At 39.7% G+C, this 24,657-nt stretch overlaps 2 protein-coding genes across 2 annotated transcripts in view; one reads left to right on the top strand and one right to left on the bottom strand.

Annotated features, from left to right (window-relative positions):
* Positions 1-6,951, top strand: part of LOC107102505 (vacuolar protein sorting-associated protein 4A) — a 13,409-nt gene extending 6,458 nt beyond the window's left edge. The window contains exons 5-11 of the mRNA XM_015401836.1: positions 942-1,061; positions 1,220-1,376; positions 1,468-1,616; positions 1,774-1,855; positions 2,874-3,093; positions 3,228-3,368; positions 5,911-6,951. Coding sequence (XP_015257322.1) covers positions 942-1,061; positions 1,220-1,376; positions 1,468-1,616; positions 1,774-1,855; positions 2,874-3,093; positions 3,228-3,368; positions 5,911-6,012 — 971 coding nt within the window. The 3' untranslated portion in view covers positions 6,013-6,951. The remainder of the gene's footprint in view (positions 1-941; positions 1,062-1,219; positions 1,377-1,467; positions 1,617-1,773; positions 1,856-2,873; positions 3,094-3,227; positions 3,369-5,910) is intronic.
* A 3,535-nt stretch (positions 6,952-10,486) lies between these two features.
* cdk10 (cyclin-dependent kinase 10) lies at positions 10,487-24,608 on the bottom strand. The gene is made up of 13 exons (XM_015401837.1): positions 24,433-24,608; positions 23,296-23,368; positions 23,150-23,221; positions 22,889-22,991; positions 20,980-21,061; positions 17,463-17,530; positions 14,915-14,967; positions 14,654-14,723; positions 12,802-12,861; positions 12,515-12,638; positions 11,413-11,552; positions 11,268-11,320; positions 10,487-11,194 (listed from the first exon to the last, which is right to left on the bottom strand). Exons 1-13 carry the CDS (start codon positions 24,520-24,522, stop codon positions 11,094-11,096), a joined length of 1,089 nt encoding a protein of 362 aa, XP_015257323.1. The 5' UTR covers positions 24,523-24,608; the 3' UTR covers positions 10,487-11,093.
* Positions 24,609-24,657: the final 49 nt, after the last annotated feature.

Raw genomic sequence — 24,657 nt, 5'->3', positions numbered from 1 at the left:
CAAATCAAAACAATTTCCCACGTTTGCCTTGGACATATTATGAAAAGTTATAAACAAACATCGGCGCATTCTATAAAGAAAAGCCCCACTTGAGTCTGTGCAGCATCTCAAACCAGAACAGATAGAGAATGTTCATATTAAAAACAGAATGAGATCTACGTCTAAAGGAAAACGCAGCAATAAATGCTGTGGGACCGTTTATATGGTGACTGAGGCAGAGAGGTGATTCTCAGAGGGAAATCTGTGAAGTTTATCAAAGTATTTCCTCCACCATCTCAATCAGTTCTTACAGTCTGGTTTGCTTTGAGGTTATATTGAAGGAAGTTATACTTTCAAATGAAGTTAAACTGGACTGAAATGTCTGAAAAACGTGGAAAAGGAGGCTATTTTAAACCAGGCCCAGAGACTCTGAACCTTTTAGATGTGCCTCTGCTTCCACACACCTCAGTCAAATGGCTGAATGACTGCCTCAGTAAACAGTTTTCCAGAGTCCTGCTCAGACTGGCTCTGTCCCTGGATGCAGATCGTGGGAGACATAAGGGCTATAAGGAAAATAACATCACTGGTGGAGGATGTCTGTTGAAGACCTGGAGAGATCTCTGCTGCACCATAGGAGCTCAAAGGAGCGTTAACGCAGACTCTGTTAGACTTTAGAACCTTCACTGCTCCCAACAAACTCTATCATTTTTTTTAAATCCCTGATTTTATTGCAGTTTTTTTTATACCGTTAGTCTTACCATCCTATTTTATTCCTAAATATGTTTTTAAGTTACATTTGTGTTTCCTTTTGTCGCTGGAGCTCCTGGATTCCCCACTGGGGATCATTAAATCTGTTTTAAAAAAAACAGATTTTAGGTTGAGTATATGTTAGCTTAAATGGGTCATAGCTATGTAGCCTGTGCGTCTCCAGGTCCTTCCTGTTCACCGTGTTCTGGTTTTAGGTGCCATCGTGATGGAGAAGCCCAACGTCAGGTGGAACGACGTGGCTGGACTGGAGGGAGCAAAGGAAGCTTTAAAGGAAGCCGTCATCCTGCCCATCAAATTCCCTCACCTTTTTACAGGTACCGTTTGATCTTCCCCCTGCCATTAAACGCAGCATCCTTAGACTGTTTCCATAGCAACCACTATAAATGTTCAGTGGATTGTCAGCCACAGTCATAGCTGTCATCGTTTCGTCGTCAGAACGGCTGACTTCCCTGCTGCTTATCTTTGCTCTCAGGGAAGCGGACTCCTTGGAGGGGCATCCTGTTGTTCGGCCCCCCAGGGACGGGAAAGTCCTACCTGGCCAAGGCGGTGGCCACCGAAGCCAACAACTCCACCTTCTTCTCCGTGTCCTCCTCAGATCTCATGTCCAAGTGGCTGGGAGAGAGTGAGAAGTACGGTTTGTGCTGCAGGAACAGCTGCTGTCTGACGCAGCATCTTTAGGACTTTTTTAGCAAGAGCAAAATATTTGTTTGTCTTCGTCAGATTGGTGAAGAACCTGTTCGATTTGGCTCGCCAACACAAACCCTCCATCATATTCATCGATGAGGTGGACTCCCTGTGCGGCTCGAGGAACGAGAACGAGAGTGAAGCGGCGCGCCGCATCAAGACAGAGTTTCTGGTCCAGATGCAAGGTCGGTCTGATGGATGTTTTTAATCATCCTTTAGACCTTCAGCTCCACACCTTTCATTACAGCAGTTAGAAGTTTCAGTTACAAAACACCTTTAACATCATATTGTCTGAGATAAAGAGCCTGTTCAGATTTTAACTGCAGCTGGTTGTTTGTGTAGGAGTGGGAAACGATAACGATGGTATTTTGGTGCTTGGAGCCACCAACATCCCCTGGGTGCTTGATGCTGCCATTCGTAGAAGGTTAGAAGTTTGATTACCTCAATATTATTGTTGCTTTACGTTCCGCTGTGTTTTTTACAGTTTGGTTATTATTATTATTACCACCGGTTTGTGTTTATTACAATTAAATTCTTTTAGTCAGAGATTATGGAGAGAAACTATAAGTACAGGTACACTGAATAATGCTATGATATCTAAATATAAGGGATTAAAAACATTTAGTGACATAAATGATCCTAATAAAAGTGGATATCTAAACTTTACAAAGCCCTGTATAAAATGACAGGGTATAATAGCCTGTATTATTACAGGCTATTATAAATTATAAATAATTTCAAATCTTCTTCAGGTTGTAATATGAAATATGTTCTTTAGCATGAAACATACAGTGAAAAAAAACAAAAACAACTATTTAGGTAAAAACTAAAATGAAAAATTAATCATACGAGCAAATCCTATTACATCTTTCAACCTTATCAGTTTTGATGGATTTCAATAAGCTCTCCTCTGAGACTTAATAAAATATTTAAAATACTAATATTAAAATATTAAAATAAGATATTAATATTTAAAAATCATTTCTATTAATGTATTTTTCAATAGAAATGCCATGCTTTGAACAGAATTAAGACTACATTACCAGACATTCATCATACCAAGTGAGGTATGGTGTTGGCTGCGTTATGGTGTCAAGTTTCTTTCTTTCTTTTTTTTTTTTTTGAGCTATTTTTATTTTGTTCTTTTTATTTCTGTCTGAAAAACTCTGACATTGATTGATCAGAAAACTGAAACCTCTAGGAGTGCTGTTAATCTAAGCATCAGTGATGCTGAAGAAATCCTCCAGTTTCCTCTCGTGTATTTTGGTTCTGGAGTTGCTTGATTTTTCATGTAGTTTTCATCATAATGCCTTAGATTATATCACTGCTGATCTAAAGCATCGCTGCTTGATTTTGTGTTAAGTTTGTTTTCAAAGCGTCAGAAAAAAGGATTTCCTTTCAGCTGCTGAACATCCTGCTAAACGTCTCTTCTTTGGCGTCAGATTTGAGAAGAGGATTTACATCCCTCTTCCGGAGGAGCCGGCCCGAGCCCAGATGTTTCGACTTCATCTTGGCAACACGCCGCACAGCCTGAGCGACGGCGACCTGCGGGAGCTGGCGCACAAAACGGATGGCTACTCCGGCGCAGATATCAGCATTATCGTACGGGACGCTCTCATGCAGCCGGTCAGAAAGGTCCAGTCAGCCACTCACTTTAAAAAGGTACAAAAGAGGTTCTCACACTTGTCTCTGATAAAAAGTCAAATATTTCCGACCTTCTAGGTATAGTTTAGATGTCCAGTCAGAAGCTGCTCGTTGTTTTCCGCTCTGAAAAGAAGCATCTTGTTTCGCTGCAGGTTCGTGGTCCATCCAGAAGCAACAACCAGGTGATGGTGGACGACCTCTTGACCCCGTGTTCCCCTGGAGACCCTGCAGCCATAGAGATGACATGGATGGATGTGCCAAGCGATAAGCTGCTGGAGCCTATAGTTTGCATGGTGAGATAAAACAAGCAGAATCCAGCAAACCTCGGCTGCTGGATTCTCATCTCTAGTTCTGACCGAGCTGGGATCAGATAACGGTGCCGAGCTCGGTTCCTTACGACCTTTTACACACCACGCCACTCCTCGCCTCCTAGTGACGTTCTACGGTACTACTGCTCTAGAGGGAAACAAGCAAATCAACATGGCGGCACCATTAAAGTTCAGGAAGTTTGGTTAGAATTGTAATATTTTATTGTTTGCAGAGAGTCAGGCAAAGAAGGCAGCCTTTGGTGGATTTACGTGATATTGTCTGCTTTTGGGAAGTAGATACAACAAAGGATAGTCTAATCAAGGCTTACAGACCCAGGAAACAATGACAGATGTTAAAGTTTATCACACTGCTAAGCAGAATCATCACTGGGAATCATGTGGCTCGGTAGGGAAGCTAGTATTTTTATGAATGCAAATTCATGATTACGGAGGCTGATTGTAAACAGATGATGCGGTCTGCTCCTGCGCTCTTTGTTATCTGAGAACTGAGCCTGAACTGAACCGTGCCGAGCCCTACTGATGATCTAGTACCAGTTTAGAGCGGTTCGGTTGTGTCAATAGTTATCTCAGTTACCGTGCTCGGACCGATCGCGGCACGGTTACAAAAGGGTAGTAACTGGGGCTTAGGTTTGGCAGACTTTCACATTCAGCTTAGTTATTCATCTTCATCATAAAACTGAGGCGAATTTCCTCTGTTTTCAATGGCTTCATCCTCACTTTTAGCTCCATTAGAAAACCATTATTAGAACTCTGATGGTTTAACAACTGCAGATCTTTCCTAAGGTAAACATACCTTCAACAGATAGAGCAACACGTCTGCTGGCAGATAGTTATGTTTCTTTCATGTCAATACGTCTGTGTCTTTGGCAGTTCATCAGAGCATTCAGCAGCCGTGCACCGCAGGCATTTATCCTTTGCTAATGTTTTGTTTAATTTGTTGATAAATGTTTAAATTGAAATGTGTTTAACATTGTTATCATTGTCGTTTTTATCATGTAAATGGTGAAAGAAAAACGGCAGGACTTCTGGACCAGTTCCACTGATGTCAAAATAATCAGCATCAGCCTTAAAAAAAGCCTGTAATATCTTCAAGGTGCCTGTAATGTGCTGGTTTCATTACCTCCCAATAGCTCCTCCGTTTTACAGGAAGCCTAGAGAAAAAATAGCTAGTTTAGCTCAGGATCATCATCAGAAGGTTGATTTCTGAACCATTTAAACTTTTTAAAATTGAACCAGATTATTTTCTTCAACTGGGCATAATTTTTAACCTCTGACACTGTTCCATATTGCTTTTAAATGATTGATGCTCATATCTTCTCTGTCCCACTGAAATGATTTGAAGGAGAGGATTTTTATTTCAGAGGAATGATCCTCTAAGTGACAAGAGAAAAATCTTTGGACCAATGAAGGCAATAGTTTTTAATAATGTCACAATGTATCTGAGGGAAAATGAAACTTCCTTTGGATACTTTCTAAACTGCTTAGGAAAAAAAAAGGTGACCCACCTAACGCTCTTTTTCCCAGTGAGAAGTGTTCAAAATAATGTTAATCTCAATAAACCTGCCCAATCTGGCATCGCTTCTGAACATATTTTAGCTCCTTCAAAGTAATCATTACTGTGAAAACTGTTGATTTTGTTTTCTTCATTTAAACCATAAGGAGATGGAAATTAGTGAATTATCATTTAGTTCCTAAAAACTAAAGATGAAACATTTCTGCAGGTATGCAGCTTTAAGGCTTCATAGAGCACTCGGTGAAATACTGTGAAAGTCAAAATGACAAGTCAGGAGTGTGACTAGAGGACAGAACAATACCTCATTACTTTTCTAACTGTTAAACAAAAATCAAGGTCATTGTAATAATGACCAAAAAGCGAAGTTTAATTTTATAAGAAATGTGGGAAAGAGGCAGCATAACCCCCAGAAGATACAGGAACTGAATTTATTTACTTTTAAACTTGGCTTATTTGCTTTTTAAATTTGATTTTTTTTTTTACTTTTTTTTTTACCCCTAAGTCACAGAATTTTCACATTTTACACTCATATGATAACTTAAGGTATTAAATGAAGCCTTTACACCCTGTGTTTGATCTCCCCATGTTGCATTGTTTGCTGCAGTGGTGGCAATAAAGGGTTAAACAATTGCAGGTTTATTTCAGTAAAGTAGAAAATCATTTATTCTTGATTTCCATCATTAAACTTATAAAGTAAAGCTTGTAATATTAACCCTTTTTCTAGGTTTTCTTGATGATAATAAAATCCTATTTTTACAGTGTAGCCTTCTTTATCTTTTCTTCACACAGGAGTTTTACTTAATTGCACAACCGTTGTATTTTGATTGCAAAAGTGATCTAACCCCTTATTTCCATGACCTGGGATGCATAGAAATTAATACTGACCTGATGAGCTTAATTCGTCTTAAATGATTGAAATCCAAAGAAGTGATCAGATGTTTTATTTCCTTTAGATTGTTTCTTTCCAGTAAAAGGTTTTCTGTCCCTCTGCAGTCGGACATGCTGCGCTCCCTGTCCACCACGCGGCCCACTGTCAACACCGAGGACCTGATGAAGGTGAAGAAGTTCACAGAGGACTTTGGGATGGAGGGTTGATCCCCCTCCCCTCCACCCGCTCCCAGTAACGACACTCTTCTCCCTCCTCCTCTTCCTCACCCTCCTCACCGCTGCGTCAGCGTTCATCTCTCAGCTGGGCTCCTGGTTTTATTGTCTCTCATGGATGTAAAACAATAAACCTTGTAGTCCGACGTTTGCTAAACCGGGCCGAGGTTTTAGAATATCTGAAGGACGTTTACCAAATGCCACATTAGAAACGTCTTAGTGTGATTTTTCTGTAGTTGGACTCTATAGATCTCCTGTGTTTCGCCCTCATTGCTGATGACGTAGCCTTGCAGAATCTCCACTACATGAACTGCTGCGTTTTACATGAGGAATCCCTCCAAGTCCCCCAATCTGAGCCCCTTCTCTCTCCGACTGAAGGACCCTACGTTTTGTTGCTGTCGTGCACTTTGATTCGGATCCACACCAAGGACCCTGATGGCTGAAGGTGAAACAGAAGTTGAAGTTTCCCCCAGGCATGTGAGCGTGTGAATGCATCAGTGTTTTTATTATTGAGCGTGCCTGTCTTAATGTTTGTGTTGAAATGTCAGGAGGCTGTTGTTGTCTTATTTAATGTTGAACGTCTGCATCAGGCGTGCAAGTTGGTAGCAATCTGCCTGAAGTGTTTTCCAACAGGAGAGATGTGCCTGGCTGAAAGGAACGAGGAAAAGTAGGAACATTATCTGGTTCTTCCTTCATTATGTTGCAAAAAAATCGAATTATTTAAAAAACAAATGATAAAAATGCTTATTAGCATCAACAATGGAAGAATTACAGCAAAAGCAAACAGTTTTCTGCCAGCAGCTTTTATCAGTTCTCATTTAATCAAAAAAAAGGACAAATCACTTCTAAATTTTTTTTTTTTTTTTTTGCCGTTAAGAGTCCTCTTTTTTCAACTAAATCGACTTTTTCTGGCAGATACTGATTTCTGATGCCAATTATCTTTCTTCAAGAGCCATAAAAGGTAACAGAAAAAAAAAACAGCCGCAGAGGCAATGATGATCACTCTGAATTAGATGATATCCTACCAAAAAATTTGAATTTTTTTAAATATTTTACAGGTGTCATCAGATTAAGACACTACAAATGATTAGCAGCTAATTGCAAGCAAAGAATTAATTTATTATGTGCTTTGGTTTAATTTGCGTTCCAGTCTGTTAAAACCCAAAGGACGCTCAGTCCGGCACATCTCTTGGTTCCTCCTGCACACGTAGTTCCGTCTGTCACACAACCTTATTTATAAAGCATTAGTCACTTCCTGTGTGTAACCAGTGGAGATGCAGAGTATGTTTACAGAGTATTACCTTTCTTGCTGATTGAGCTCCGGTGAAAGGAAGTCCTGGTTTATTTATTTTTTTGTTGGGAAGAAAGAATTCCCTCCAACCTTCCCTTCAGATGCTGATGCTCTTGTATAGTTTTGTTTTCAGCCATCTGATTGTAAGGAGAGCTGCTGGACGTCTGCGACGACGTCTGAGACTTGTGAATCAATAACTCAGTGCTACAGTGGTCCAGCTCTGTGTTTGTCCAAGTTTCCTCTGGGAGCTTAGCTGATGAAGTCCCTGTGTGGGGATCTAACCTGCTGCTGGCTGTGTATCCATTACTACCGTACTAATAATTTAACCAGAGTTAATAAAAACGGACATTTCAAAAGATCCAACACTCGTACCTCTGATGGTTTAATGTTTTTGGGTCACATGAACATTTTTCTTTCTACATAAATCCACCAGTTCATTGTTTTTGGTTTTTGCGGGAAGGAAGGATTGTAGAACAAGAAGGATTTACCTAAATCAGCTTTGTTTCTCCACAAACTTTGCATAGAAAAGACAGAAAATTGAGATTTGACCTTCTAACATCTGCTGCCTGGAAATGACGCCTTTTTCATGAGCATTTCGGCCAATAAAGCTAAACTCTAAAGTTAACACTGCTCATCAACACACAGAAAATAAGCTACAAAATTAATTTAAAATGTTTTTTCGTCCATCTGTCTTCAGCTATTTATCAGAAAACCAGCCTTTAGAACAGGTTCCCAAACTGGGCTCAGGAGACACCAAATGGAGGGTAACAAGTCGTCTTTTATTACCATGATGCGATGCCTGAGCTATATGAAGGGTCAAAATACTTCATGAAACCTAATTACGGTATATTGTGTTAAATAACTAAACATTTTTTCCATTTATTGAATGATTGAAATATTATAAATTACAACATTCACAATTTTACAATTACATTTCCAGCTAAATCAAAATTGGTTTAGAAATTAAATAAATTTTATTTATGAACATTAAATTCAGCACTTCATTTATCTCTGCCTCTGTATACTTCCACCCAGTGATGGGTTGAGGCGGCAACTCAATACCGACACCTGCTGGACCTTTAAAAGCCTTACAGGCAGACTAAAATGACTGATTAGATGACCTATGATTTCAGTTATTGTACTTTATACTGTAAATTGAAAATATCTGATATATTTAGATGCAGTCAATAATATGAACGTGTGAATTAGGACTAGAAAACAAAAAACGATATAAAACAAGTATAGTAAAAACTGAACTAAACATCAGTTTTAATTTCAATTCAGCTAAGTCGAGTTATAACAGCCCGCTAAGCGCTAACCCTGAGCACTAATCCTCCATTTGCCCGTTCCTGCAGAGGATCCATCAAATTAAGTCGTCCCAAACCATGAGGTGGGTAGGGCGAGCGGACCGTCCAGCCCTTAAATAACGAGTCTGACAGTTCAGGTTTAGTGCTTAGGGGGAGGTTTGAGAGGAACAGAGTGATTCAACAAGAAAATTAAACAAATGAGATCATAATGTCCCACATGGCTGAAACCTTTTTACCTTGAGGGTGCTCAATAATTTATGAATTCCATGACGAACCGCGAAAGATCAGATTCTTCCCAAAGATTCATCTGTTGACAGATGCACCGTTTATTTCATGTGACTTTCTTGAAGTGATATGCGCACCGATACTTGGTCTGCCTCTATGCATGCGGCAATACATCGGTGTTGCTGGACCCATCACTACTCCCACCTCTGAGCCCATGGATCATCTGTCCCCTGATCATTCATTAATCAGCCAGTCTAAGGCCATTATTCTGACAGACCATGAATGCATTCAGCCATCCATAGATATCAGTCAGAAATCTATCCAGTCATTCTCTTAGTTTCCATGTTCTTTTTTTGGACCACAGCAAACATTTCTCCCTTTAACCTCTATGAAACAGGTCATATTCAGAGCTTAGAAAAAGATTAATTAAAAGCTTCATTTCAGCCTTGAGAGATGTATAGGACTCTGAAACCTTTGAACCCTCTGGTATGAAAGGAAATAGTCTGACAGCAAATCAGAGCAACCCAACCTGTCTTTTAATTCGTTTTACATTTCGGCATTGGAAATAATAAAACTATTGGGCAATTTTATTCGGCAACCTAAAAGTTTGTTTTGTTGCATCTCAAGTTTAATGTGTGTTCAGTCAATATAGCTAGCACATAGCTAGCAATTGTTAAAAAGAAATTAAAGGGAAACTATGCAACATTTTTCAGTTAATGTGTTCCATAACGTTATGGATGATTAAATGAGTCATTTCAGGTTGAACAAAGGTATTCTCGGCCGCCCTGGTGGTCTGTGGGGGAAATACTGCACTTGCAACTGCAGGAGCACCGACCCGCACCCACAGGCTCAGAAGTCTCGTGAGAGTCAGTCTTGCTTTACGGCGAGAACTGCTACACGCCCCCAGTTAAAAGCATTCTCGTTGCTAGCACAGTGGCAATCTTTGTGCAGTTATGCTACGTTCACGCAGCAAAAGCAGCAAAATCGCGTCTGCTGCTTCCTTTTTGCTGCTTGTACCAGTTAGTTCTGACGCGTGGCTGAAGCAGCTTTGCTCCGACAGTATGGATCCCTTCATCAGCAGCGGTTCACCGCGGCAGCTGGTAGGTGTTTTTCATCTAAATAATCCAAACTGCATATTCTGCCGGCAGATTTCTGCATTTTAAGTTAATTTAGGCGTCAATAAACTGTTTAAGAGCAGTGATCATCAGCGCTGTGTCTCTCTCCCTGCGTTAAATGCACCCGACGCGCTGCTTCAGCTGCTCAGACGTGCTGCGCCTGCTGCTCAAAACGAGCCGCGGGACCTTTTGCTGCGCCTTGACGCGCATCAACCATTGACTTTGCATGTAAACTCGCTGCTTCTGTCGCGCCAGCTACGTCCAGTGTGAACGCAGCGTTAGTCATTCGCTGCTAAGCTCAAAATAACCGCGCCTGGCTTGACGGAGAAACCAGGAGAACAGCTGTGCATATTTACGACAGTGCACTTTTACTTTCGCCCTCTGGGGGGAGCCTCGCTGGAAAATCAACACCGGTTGCATAGTGTACCTTTAAGGCAGCTGCTACCTAGAGGTCAAACTGGGCTGAAATAAGGAGTTCTCACATTATAATAGATCTTTAAAATTTTCTCTATCCAGTTTAAACATTTATGACGTATAAAAGAAGAAGGAGATGACTTTCATAGTGATGACATTTTTACTGAAACATGCAACACAAATGATGCCTCCCGGTGTTTCTCTCCCAGGATACGAAGTCGGTTTACACTAAAATTTGTAAAACTTCACACCATTGATTTACACCATGCTATTAAAGCACTACTGTACAATACAGACTGTTTTCACAGAGGAAAAACAAAAGGCGTTTGTACAATCAAAGACGTTCAGTTACAGTTAGAACAGACCGACCAGTTTCCTCCTGATTGCATTGAAGCAAGCAGGCTATGGTTTAAGTTAAAACTTCTTATCCTGAATGTTGATTTGAACATTCATGTAATCTCATTTAGGCCTGTAGAGTCCTCCGAGGAACTGATAAAAATCCCAAAATGAGAAAGCAGAAGCAGTAAGGATAAACTCTATTTCCGCATATAAAACAAACCATCCTCACCATGTAGCGGTTTGATGATCAGACCTGCGCTGCGTCTTTGTCTCTCATTGAAAACAACGTTTTTAAACTTCACAAAGCATCGTTAACAGTCTTCCTTTCTCACAGTGTGGCATGGAGTGGTGAAGCTCCCCACCAGGGGGCGCTCTGTGTCCCACTCAGACTTTGCTCCTCCTCTTCTTGGAGGCACTCTCAGGCGGAGGAGCCGCTCGCTTGTTTCGATGGTGCGGGAACGTCGGCATCAGCTCCGGCTCACAGGCTGAAACAGGAGAAGCCGTTTGGTTAGACGCACGTCAGAGGCCACCATAAACGCTGTAGAGTATTGAACTCACGCAGAGGTTTCTCTTTGAAGTAGGAGCTCTCCAGACAATCTTTGGCGGTCGCTCTGGGTCAGGAACACAGAACAACTTCCATCTCAACCTCATCGTGGAGGAAATGATTGCAGCTATTATTAATGAGGAAGCTGGGCTGCGTTACCTGCGCTGTGGGTTGTACATGAAGAGCAGGTTGAGCAGTCTGTGTCCAGCATCAGACAGCCAGGTGAACTTGTTCTTCAGGTTGTTGTAGGGCTGCTTCCTCAGGCTGTACTGACCGATGAGGGGGAGCTGATTGAAACCCTGCAGCAACCAGAGGAAAAATCATGATTTAATAAGAATCATTAGCAGTTTTGATTTCAGGATATCAATCAACTGAAAACCTAAATTATAATTTAACTGATTTATTAAACTTTGCTAAACGCATCAAACATTTGTAAAAGAAAGATGGACCCAAACCCAGTCCTATTGATAACAATAAAATTAAAAATCAACAACTAACAACTAACTTCCAAACTTTTTCAAATAAGAAAAATTATCAATTTTTCTTTTGGATCAATCAGATTTTATAGATCTTATGTCTGTGAGCACTTTGGAGGAAAGGTTTGGAACCTAAGTCCTCTAAAAGAAGTAAAGATTTAGATTAATTGTAGAGTGTTAATCTGTTCTCATTCACCTTCCACTTAAACAGGGACCCCTGTCGGTGGGTTTGGACCCAATTTACCTCCAGAACTACCATGGAAAGGTCAGGCTGATGTCTGTCGTTATTGACGTCCACTGACGTTATTGACTTTATTCTTGAAACCATTTCCATATGTGAGCCTTTGTGTTGTAGCCTCACTTTCCTTTTAGCAAACAGGAGCAACGGTCAGTGCTCATCTGCTGCTGAAGCTCATTAGTTGGAGTTTCAGTTTTTCATATCTTTAGGGGTGAAGAAATATCATCTCGTATCACTTTGTTCTCTGATTTTAAACTGGTGTTTTTTAATCAAACAACTGCTCAACTGGAAATTTTTATAATGATTTTCTTTAAACCTGAGAGATGGATTTGCATAAGAATCCCAGTAAATCTGTTAAACGGGCTGAATTTCTGTGACAGATTCTAACCAATCGAAGAGGTTTTAGAACCAAGCAGGGAGAACTTCCAACCAGATTCATCCATCAAGGCTTTTGGTTGACTTAAATTATTTATCTTTAAACAAAAGTTGTTATCCAAAAACAGAACTTTGATTAGAAGCTGTCCTGGGTCTAACTGAAGAGGCTCACCGGCCAGATGTTCTCGTTGGGGGTTCCCAGCAGCTGCACGATCAGATCCACCTGTTGGATCTCAGAGGTTCCAGGAAGCAAAGGTTTGTGGGCCAGAAGCTCAGCCAGGATGCAGCCCACTGCCCTGTGATGGAAACAACAAGCCCTGCTTCATTTCCTGCAACACCTCTTCAACAGATCAGCTGGTTTTTATCTCTAAATGCATCTCAGTAACTTGAGCAAAAGTATAAAAACATGAAAACATCAAGCCATGCTAACTGTGGATCAGATCTGCTGTTATTTCTCACCACATGTCCAGAGCTGTAGTTTGAGTCTTTGTCCCCAGGAGGAGCTCTGGAGCTCGGTACCTGCATGGAGGAAAGGACAAAGAGTGCAGACCTCAATGGGATAATGAAGCTGGATTACTGTAGAGGATTAACAGAGTTTCCACTGATGCAGTGCATGCACAGCAACAAGGGGGGGAGGGGGTTCTACAGTACAGGGGACGCAGATCAACAAGGATCAAAACAAAGGAGACCAGATCATTCACAGCTGCAGAACAGAAAGTATTCAAATTGTCATATATAAGCAGTAAAGGAGGATTTTTAATTAAACCAGAATTATTTTGCAGACTGCTGATGTGATGTCAGTCCAGCAGAGAGCAACTGATACGCTCCACAAGGATGTTAGCACAGAGAGCAGCATTCAGGCAGACAAATGAAAAATGAGTGAAAGGAAAAACTGGGGCAGAAAGAAAAAGTTGTGAAGCAACCTGAGAAAATGTCACAGGCGCCTAATTTGAATGGACAATCTGGAACGTTGCTTAATGGTCCAAATGCCCCCATCAGACAAAAACCAGCTTTACTTTTTATTCGTAAATAACGGGCTCAGAGTGTGGAGGGAGAGTGGAGAGGTTCCAGCCCTGGGTTTATTCAAATCTTTAATAGGAAATACTTTCCAGCAGACCTGATAAAAATCCTTCTGTTTGAAATGAACCTGAATACAAAAAAATTAAAGATTTTTACTTGAAGCGAATCAATGGCCGATGACTCTGCCATTGTGTTTCTGAGGGAAACGAGCTGGAGTGCCGGTTGGTCATCATGAACTTTGTGGACTGGTGTGAGAAGAACCACCCGTGTCTTAACACCAGTAAGACCAAAGAGATGGTGATTGTCTTCAGGATAAGACCCCCACCTCACTCCCCCATAAACATCAATTAGCAGGACATATGCGACACTATAACGGCAATAACTTTTGCAATGTCTAATGTGCAACTATTATTTAATACCCTGTACAATGACCTGTTTTTATATTTAATACTCAGTGCCAATGGCTATATAGAATATATATATAAAAAACATCTATATAAATACCCTGTGCAATAACCCTGTATAATAATCTTGTAAAATAAGTGACTTCAGCTATATGTGTGGACATACTGTATACACCCTGTACACCTTTTATTCCTCTTGGCCCCTTCTTTTGACTATTGAGCCGAAGTGACAAGTTCATTTCTCCACTGTGAGATCAATAAAATCAATCAATCAATGAAATTTACAACAAGTTTTGATATTCTAAATGTGTAGTTTTGACTCTTTTTTTAAATCTTCTGTGGCTGTTTTTAAAAAACAGAAACTGTAGGACTGGATTCTTGTGCGGGCGCAGCAGCCCGCTCCAACAGGCGAGTGATTGAACGTTTAATGAAAGGATAAGCTCTTATCTGAGCCATGATTCAGGTGCTTTTAAGTGTATTTTACTGCCAGCGTGGGAGAACCATTCTAAAATGAACAGGGAATCGAACACTTATCCAAATGCTGGTAACGTAACCGCCACCAGTGAATCTGTGACTGAGCCTGGATGGATCCTTGTTTTGTCTCCAGCTCTGACCAGCAACCTGATAATCCAGTGACGGCAGAAACCTCTCTGCTTCTTACTTTTCAAATCGAGTTCTGAGATTCATTCAGAGAAGACACCAAAAAAATACTTTTGCTTGAATAAAAAAATCTATATATTTTTGTACTTATTTCATATTAAATATGAGACCTGCTGCTTTAAGCAACTATTAGACAGTTTGGAAGGTTCTGGGCAGAATGAAGCAAAGCATTGAGAAATGAGAGGAAAATCCATCGGTTCTGGAGCTCAGAGTCCAGAAACACTCACCACAGCGTTACAACTCTGGGGGTCATTGGCGGCTGGGGGATGCCGTACATCCTGGCCAATCCAAAATCAGCTGAACCAGAGAGGAAAACAGAGAAGCAGAAGGTTTACTTCAACAAGCAGACAGGATGTTTGAAGGAATATTTGTTTTCTTTGTAGTTGAAAATCTGGGGGAGAATTTTTGAAATAAAAAATTCTGCCAGTAGCATCAGCAACCAGAACAGCTGTGGCTGCGGAGGTGGTAATGTCGTATTAAAGACTCACCGATCTTCACGCAGCCTTTGTCAGTCATCAGCAGATTAGACACCTTCAGGTCCCTGATAACGAGATAGAGCAGATTAATGAGGCCGCTGCTGCACATCTTCTGTCCCCTCAGGTTCTCTAAAGCTCAGCGTTTGCTCACAGCTTCATGTCTTCTCCCTTTCAGATTAAGAGCTTAGTCTGCTATGTTGAGCTGAAACAGAGGTGTTTTTTTTTAGCTTAACATGGGCGAATCTAACTGAACCTCAGTGGATCATCTGACAACTCAGGCTGAACCTAATCATTGGCTTCAGATCGGGTTATAAGCTCAGAACTTTAACCATTACCAACTTTAACAGTGTATGAAACTTCACCCATGCACTAGTTCTGGAACAATTATCTCCTCAGATGTTGATCAATTTGAAAGTCAGTACAAGAGGAACAAAAAAGGTACATTTATACAAGTTAAACCCAATTAACTGAAGAAAGCAAACCCAGACAGAAACAATTAAATGGGGGTCAGTCAGGGTTAGAAAATCTGGTACCTTGTAAATAAACTCACCGCAGTAACAGACTGTCCTCAATGACATCTATATAAATGTTGACTGGATGAACTACAGTGCTGCTGTTACTGGACCTCAGAGCAGCATTGCTGATCACTCCATTTTGTTAGAGCTAATGGAAAACTGGGTCGGCCATTCAGATACAGGACTGGTTTAAATTTTTCTGTCAGTAGAAAACTTTGCATCAGAGGAAATCCTCCTATTCACCAACTACAATAATTAAATACCTATGAAGACCACAAAAAACTATAAATTATGGTGTCATCAGGTGACTAGCAACCCATTTAGGTGCTGAGTAAATGCATAGAATAAATCAAAGCATGAATTTGCTAAAAAATATTCTTCAGCTAAAGCAAAACTATAGTTATAGTTTTTGGACCGAAATAAAACTATTTTAAAGTTAACTCATAGCTTCAGTTAGTCCAGCAAGAAACCACCAATCAGGCTTTAAATCTGGATGCAGTGATGGAGTCGGATCTGAACCTTTAGAGCAGGCATCCCCAAAGTCGGTCCTCGAGGGCCGCTGTCCTGCAGGTTTTAGAGGTTTCCCTGCCCCAGTACAGCTGATTTACATTGAGAGTTGATTAACAGGCTTTTGCTGAACTGCAATCATCAGAATCAGCTGTGCTAAAGCAGAGAAACCTCTAAAACCTGCAGGACAGCGGCCCTCGAGGACCGACTTTGGGGATGCCTGCTTTAGAGGTTAAAAGACAGTAACAGAATCTTCCTTCTGTCACCTAAAGAACATCTCCAGGATAAAAGGACAAATGTCTCAGGAGGATCTTGAAAGACTAATTTATGTGTTTATCTTTAGTAGAAACACTGCAGCTGATCCAGAATGCTGCTGCCTGCGTCCTCACTAGAACTAAGCAAGTGGAGAATATAGGCTGTTTCAAACTCCTTCCTCTGGCTCCGTATTACAGAAAGTATTTTTTTTTAATACTTTTATAAATCACTGAATGGCTTAGCTCCAAAATACATTATAGACTTGTTGTCAGTGGATCAACAGCCAGACCTCTCAGGTGTTTTGGCCCAAATCCATTCTTCCGGACCAGAACCTAACAAGCAGGTTTTAGATCTTATGCTCCATTAATCAGGAATAAACTCTAAGAAAACAGTAAAAGTGCTGAAATCCTCAGTTGCACTAAAGTGAGATTAAACACTTATTTGTTTAGAACGTCCCTTGACTGTTATATCTAAACATTATTTAATTTTCAGTCCCACTTTCCTTCTGTTTTTATCCAACTTATCTTTCAAACAAATCAAATCTTTCTTTTTTTGTGTTACCACTGCCATGTACTTTCCTCTATCTTTCTAATCTACATCCCTTTGAGTTGCCCTGCCCTAAATGTGCATGTTTTTATCTCTGCTGCCAAAAAATGCCTCAGCTGTCAAAATAAAAAAATGTTTTTCAAAATTTCTCAGGGTTAAAATGTCAACAATGTACTATTTGTTGAAGCTCAGTCCTTCGTAGATACAGATTCTTTCGAGTTAAGTCTCTTAACTTTGCATCTACAGGTTCAATTTAAAATAGCTCCAACTCAGACTCTTCTGGACATCTGTAGCATTGTTTTTCTTCCAGGGTTGCCCTTTTTAACTCCATCCACAGCAGCATCTCCACATCATAACGCTGCCACCACCATGTTTTATCATGAGGGCGGCCCGTTCAGAGCAATGCATTATTGATCACTGCAACTTTTTACATGAAAAGAAAACTAGAATGATGTCTCGGTAGATAAATAGAAGCTCCATCCTCTCCATGTTCAGAGGACAGATTTAACAGATCTCTTTGAGAACTTAAAAGATTGTGATATTATTTTAAAACCAGCAGTTTTTATATAAATGTACTAACTATACAGGGAATAAAGAAACTTATTTGGACTGGATTTTATTAAGGGATAACTAAATACAAACATATGGATCATATTCCTTTCACTTCACAACTATGCAGCAATTTCAGTTGATTCCACCACAAAATGACAGAGGAACCACAGGAGTCTGGCTCTGACCTGTGGATGATGAAGCTGTGATGGAGATACTCCAGACCTCTGAGCAGCTGAAGGACGATGCACTTCACCTGCAGAAGGAAAAAAGAAATAACTTCACAAAAACGCTGAGTTATAATCGTTTTTTTCAGATGAGGATTTTGGACAATTTTATTTCTTTAATTAGTTGAAATGTTTATGTTTGTTTTCAAAATTCTGCAAGGTTATTATTAATAAGGAGAATATTAAACCACGATGGTGGTGCTGATAACAGCCGGCCTTCTTTTTCCAAACATTATTCTTACTTTGCCTTCATATGCTGTCCGCACTTATTTCCTTAAGAAACTTTAGCATTAAAAATAACAACCCAAAAACCCTGATGTTGGCCAAAAGGGACATTAGTGTCCCTTCATTTGGACAGATGGGTTGTAGATAAGACAAATTTAAATTCAAGGCACTTAAAATAAACACATCCAGGCAAATACTTTTTGTTTTTGCTCGTTGTTAACCTTGAAATTGAGGGAAAAACAGATTCTCAAATGTATACAAATAGTAAAAGTACCCAAAGTGCATTAAGTGTTAAACATCCTCTTTCCATAACGCATCAACTGTTTTCCAACAAAGAACCAGCATTTGAGCAGCTCTAGTAGTAGTAGTCATAGAGTAGATTACAACCCCCGCTGCTTAATCCTAATCTAGATGGAGTAATCTCTACCAGTTCTTCCCTGACTGGTTTGTTTTGGACTTCATTTTCTACAAACCATCACAAAAACACAGAGGTTTAGCTTCCTCTTCAATGAAAATTTGTAAAATATAAAGAACGTTTAGTTCTGACACAAAAACATTCCTCTCAGAAAAAAAACAGTTAACCTTAAAACAAATATTTATTCCATATTTTTTTATGTAATATGAATGGTGCAAAAATTAAAAGAAAGAAAACTTAAATAATTACCTCGGAATACTCTTGAGGAGTTCTAGAAAGTTCAAATTTACAGACAAAAAAATGTTTTTCCATCTTAAATGAAAATATGTATTTATTTGTTGTAAGTTTCTGGCTAAATTAGCACCCATTTACTTCAGCAACCGATTAAAAATCTACATATTTCATTTAACAAAACTTCCATTAGTCTTTGCAAACAAACTTTACCAAAAAAAAACTAGTAATAACTATGACTCTGTGCTCTTAATTCTGCGCATAAACTCTCTACAACTGTTAAAGGTATAATGGAGGATGTTCTTTTTCCAGGTGGATCATCAAAATAAGTGGTCCTCCTAATTGTCAATCATTCTGGTGATATTTTTACATAAGGCCGTCCTACGTGCTCGTGCCCATTTTCACTTACTGGTGGTGAGTCTGACAAATTGTAAATCTTCTTTAGGAAAGTAAGCTTGCATGAGCGATGCAAACAGGAACTTTTAAACAGAGCGTGCACGAGGAGAAATGGGCTCCTGCACGCTCTCGAACGCGTTTAATAGGCGTTTCGTCTTGGGAGCGGGTACAGGGTTGTGCATGTGCATTTTTTTTTTTTTTTTGGAGTGGAGAGTCTTTTCAAAAATTCGGGAAAAAAAATCCTCCAACATACCTTTAAGGTATAACAACACAACCCTGTGTTTGTTCATTTTGCATACGCAGCAAAGTGGAAGGGCTGTACCAAACATCTCAGATGTATTTAGCACTAGGGACGTAAATCACACCCATCATTTACTGACACAACAATTCCGTTGTTTTCGATACTCAAGAATATAGCAAAATACGATTCGATTCATTGGTCAGTTTTTTTTCCCCCAAACTTACAGGCTAGACAATGTTTCAAATTTGAAATAAATCAATGAAAGCTGTAATATCGTTATTCATTTTATTTGAGAAACAACAGCAAATAACAGAAATACTTCCAAACAAATGACTTAAACCCACAAAGGGTGTGTAGCTCATCCTCTTTTTTTCTCCACCATGTCCGTCTTGCCTCCCTCTTCTTTTACCTCCACTATCTCCACCATGTCTGTCTTGCCTTCTGTTTACGTGAGTGTGTGCAAGCGGAAAGAGGGTAGTGGCTAAAGGAAGCGAGGTAGGAGGGCAAAAGAGGTTTAGCGCCACCGCAGCACGGGAGTCAGAATTATGTCCAGGAGCAAATGGATAAAAATAGACCAGATCGATCATGCATCAGATCGTCGGCTGTCGGATCGATGTTTCGATACAAAACAATCATTATTTACCCCCCTATTTAGGACCTTTACACCGAGAGATGAGCAGAGGAGGCAGAAACTATACCCAAGAGAAGGTAGCTTTACTTGATCATAAACTCAAATTTAACCAATTTCATGTGTGTTTGTTCAAAGTAACTTGTGTAAATTTAAATAGGTACCATTCATCTCTTTCCCACCTAGTTAATGTGATTTTGTTTCAGAGTGTGTGGGAATTAGGGATGGGCGATATGGACTAAAAAAATTATCACGATAATTTCTAGGTTTTACCACGATAACGATAAGTGACGATAAAAAACAAAGCAAAAACACAATATCAGCCTAATGTATCAAACCAATCAGACAAGCCAGAAATATTCGAACAAATTTCACATTTATTTAAATGCTACACAGCAAATATAACTTGGCTTATAAAAGTTGCAAAGTAGTGCAACTGTAAATACAACCTGATAAATTGAGAAACAGAACTTAAAAGTATTTCACTGAAAATTAAACTAATCAGTAATCACCTCCTAATATAAATAGATGTGTAAATTACCAGTTGCTGGAACATGCCATATATTGGAAAAATAAATACCAGTGCAAGTTCTAACATACATTACACTCACTTCACTAAAAATAAAATTCAAATGTTATATCAACCTGTAACAACCTTTTTTGCTGTTGGGCTACAAAAATGTGCAAATGGCATGATAAATAAAGGGGAAAAAACAGAAAAATCTAAATACTAAAATAGAAATAAAATAATTTTTATTTAGCAGCAAACGCGTCGGCAAGTTTTGTTTGAGTGGCAGTCGGTTTCTTAACAGAGGTTTTTGAAGTCGAGGCTTCTGCTGCATCGCAGCGCATCTTCTGACTAGCATCATGTTCCGGTTTGTGTTTTAGGAGGTGAAATAAATTGGTAGTGTTGCTGTCCTTTGTCATCACAGGTTGTCTGCAAACTTTGCATATTACGACTTTCTGCTCCGTATCAGACTTTTTAAATCCAAACCAGTTCCAGATAACGGAGCTGGAGCCTCTTTTAGGAACCAGGTCTCGGGGCACGTCTCCTTCACCTTCCGCCATGCTTGTTGTTTGCGCATGGCTCTCACGTGAGTTGTACTGCAGGTGTGTCACGCGCAGTATACGTCACCGGCGAGAGTTTATTGTTTTTATCGCGAGATGACAAATTGTTACCATGAGGAATTTCTTTGACGATATATCACACACGATAACATATCGCCCATCCCTAGTGGGAATAAATGAGAGCTTAAAAAGCCATTAAATAATAAATACTGAATAACAGATAAAGGATTTTCCTTTGTTCTTGGAGGGGAAATGTGAGATTATTGAGTTCTACCTGGGCTTCAGAGAACGGCGTCTGCATGTTTTCCAGCAGACTGGCCAGGTCCTGTTCACAGTAGCTCATCACCAGAAACAAACTGAAGGGACGACAGAGAAAAGAAAAAAACAACAAACCCGATTTTTTTATAATCTGCTTGTTTCCTACATCCTTCTTTAACATTCACACACTGATTATTTACTTAAATAACAAAGGCAGTCTAATCAATCTGACACATCCAAGGTTCATCTAAACCACAAGTCTTAAAAAGACATGGTGAGCCAAGCTTCAAACCATTTAGAATGTTTTTAGAGCATAAACAGTAGTGTATAGGATTTCCTGAAAGCGCGTTCACGAGTCTACGGAAACCGCGGCAGACCAAACCAGACGAAAGTGCGCATTCAGCTCGGCAAAGAACTCATGCTCTTCCTCAACACTGAAGTCCTCAGACATTTTTCTTTCGTTGTTTCTTTCTTTGCACAGGTAAACAGCACATTTCTTCTTCTACGCTTGCATTATCGGCAGAGCAGACGCTGAATGCGCACTTTCATCTGGTTTGGTCTGCTGCGGTTTCCGTAGACTCGTGAACGTGCTTTCAGGAAGTCCTATACACTACTGTTTATGCTCTAAAAACATTCTAAATGACTTTGTTTCGAGTAAATTCTGGATGCTACCCACTCAGGACACTTGGAATACATTGGACGAGCAGTATGGAGGAATATTGACACGTTTTTTGTGGACTTTTATGGACCTTTCTGCCTCGGGCGCCATAGACCTCCATTATTTGAATGTCAGCAGACAGCAAGAAGCCTCCCAGATCTCCAGATGCATTTGAGATATCAAAAAAGTACTCCAGAGTGTTGTTCAGCATGGGGGTGAGTAGAAAATGAAGGCTAATCATGTTTTGGGTGTACTATTCCTTTAAAACTGAGGTTTTATGCATCAAGATATAAAGAATAAACCTAGGGTGAAAAAAAAACAAGTATAATCTTGTTGCATCTGTAGGATTTAAGAGGGAAGATAGCAGCTAAGCACTCGGTAAACTAATCAGTCAACAAACAATAGTTGCTGCAGTTTGTTGGTCTTACTCTCACAGCTGTGTGCGTGAATACAAAAACATCAGCAATGGCCGTCAGATTGCAAATGTTGCTGCAAAACAAATCTAGGAAGACTTTTATGGCCTTTCCCAAACAATTTGTGGTCATTTATTCTACATATTGTAGATTTCCTCTGTTCAACTCCATGAGGTCCTTCCAGGTTTAGCATGTTAGCTGCTTTCTACCAACACAAATGTCTCAGAACTAATGTGAATGGTGGTGGAGGTGATGATGATGGATTCTCTCGCTGTTGATCAGAGGATCAGGAACTCTATTTGATAGTTAAAGTATTTAGAGTCGAAATATAAACCATCTAACCAACAGATGGAAACAACACAAGGATTCTAACATGGAAGTGAATCTATGATAGAACTGCTGAAAAAGAACAACCACAAAATTCAAATGGACTAGTCAAAGTCTGACTCCAGACTGACGGAAAAGCTAGGATTGGACCTTCAGAGAACTGTGCAGAAACAAGTCGACATTCTTCCAAACTGAAGCAATGCTGCAATGGAAAGTTGGCCAAATTAATCCACTACTAGGAGATTTTGCTGCTTAAGCCTTGAATCCCATGATGTCATTTGTTTGTTTTCCACAAGTAGCTTTTCTCTTTTGGTTTCATACTTTGAGTCTGGTAAATCATGACCAAGTGGAAACGTTTATATATCTGTATGCTTGTGGTTAGGTTTGCATAATTTTAGAACTTTGTAATGACTTGATTCATTTTGTCATACTTTAAAAGAACACAGAACACTGAACATACTGAATGAGGCTATTTTTCACTCAAAGAATCTCATTTATAAAAAAAAAAAAACATAAATGGACTGTACCTCTCCAGATGGCTGCCTACAACCACCTCCTTCAGCTCCACAATGTTGGGATGTCTCAGCCTCAGCAGGAGTGTGATCTCCCTCAGGCTGCTGATGGGAATCCCTGCAAGAAAATTAGCTTTTAGAATAATACAGCTGGAAATGCACCATCTTAAAATAGCAACTGTGTTGCTGAGGGATGCACGTGACATTTACCATTAGGTTCACAATATAGTTGCAAAAAGTGTCTTGAATTAGTTTTATAGCTGTAAAAGGACTCACCATCCTTCTCGTTGTCCATGCGGACCTTCTTTAAAGCTACAATCTCATCTGACTTGGTGTCTCGGGCTCGATCTAAAGTAAGAAAACAGTCCTTTAGTTCCCCTGTGCACAAGATGCAGTTGATCCAATGTGTTTGGAAAACTTACACACGATGCCATAAGTTCCTTCTCCTATTCGGTTGAGTTTCTCAAACTCTCTGACACTTCTGCAGCTTCCAAACTGATAAATAAATAAATGAGATTAGAGTAAAAAGGATTCAAATTTTCTGTGAGAAACACTTAAATTCCAAAAAAGTTAAAAAGGCTAAGGAACAAACCAGTGGACTTTGTTTTCCAAGTTTGAATACGTTTTTCTTACCATCCAGGAAGATTTTTCTCAAAATGTCAACTCAAAATGTCAGAATTAACATTGGGTTCCAGGCTTTATAGAGTAGCCCAAACAAAGCCTTGTTATGGCTTAGAAAACGTGCAAATTTAAACCAAAAGAACAGCTCCAACCCTTAGTAATGGGGAGTCGTTGAGGTCTTGTTGGCCTGCAAAACCCGATACTGGTTTATTCATCTGAAAGGGGGTCATTAGGGTCATTGTTGGCCTGGCTGACCAGGCAATATGTCTTGGTCCCCTCCATGGCGACTATGAAAGCAGGAGGGAATCAACTCTATTGTTGAGTTGTAGCCTTTTGAGTCCATCCCCTGTGTTTAAGGTTGGTTTTTCTCTCATTAAATGGCTTCCTTCACCTGTCTCCTTTGAAAATTCTGGTCCCCAAAATAATGTCCTTTGTCAATAAGGTGTAGATGGACAGAACAGTCAGACATTTTGAATTGAAAAAGCTTCCTGGATGGGAAGAGAAACATCTTCAAACTTGGAAAACAAAGTGGATTTATTTTACATTTTTTGGAATAACTATGACCTGGATGACTGAAAATCTTCACCAGCATACACTAAACAAAAAAAAATATAATCATACATTCATACATTATTTTGTATCCTTATACAGCGCATAATGTCTGGAGCTGCATATCTTGTTTTACTTTATGGTAAAATACAAACATATTCGGAAGAAATGTCTCAGTCACTGGATTTGATGTAAACCTTTTTTTCTTTATCTTTTCTAACTTTTTACACATTTCAGTAAATGCCGATTTACAGCCAATGCTACATATATTTGTAAAATATAACCACTTGTATCTTGCATGTTTAGTTTTCCCTTACGTAAACTATTTTAGCTTAAGTGATCAGAATCGAGAAAGAGGTTCGGTGCGGTTTCATCTTTCCTCCACTCACCCTGTCGCCCTGAGGCACTATGAACGTTTTCCTGTCTTTGATGGACTTTAGTTTTATACAGTCCGCTTCCTCCTCTCCCACAGCCTCCATTCTTTGAGTTTAAAGGTTTTTCAGAGGAGAATAGAGGAGAAACGTCAGGTAGAACTTCCAGTTAGCATGGCGTGTGTTTTGTTTTGATGCATCTGGAAGGACAACAATGAGGTTTCACGGAGTTAATAGCTGTTT

This window comes from Cyprinodon variegatus, unplaced genomic scaffold, assembly GCF_000732505.1.
Source record: "Cyprinodon variegatus isolate N-32 unplaced genomic scaffold, C_variegatus-1.0 Scaffold1266, whole genome shotgun sequence".
Lineage (NCBI taxonomy): Eukaryota > Metazoa > Chordata > Actinopteri > Cyprinodontiformes > Cyprinodontidae > Cyprinodon > Cyprinodon variegatus.
The sequence above is the reverse complement of the archived record's forward strand: the minus strand, read 5'-3'. Positions and strand labels throughout refer to the sequence as shown.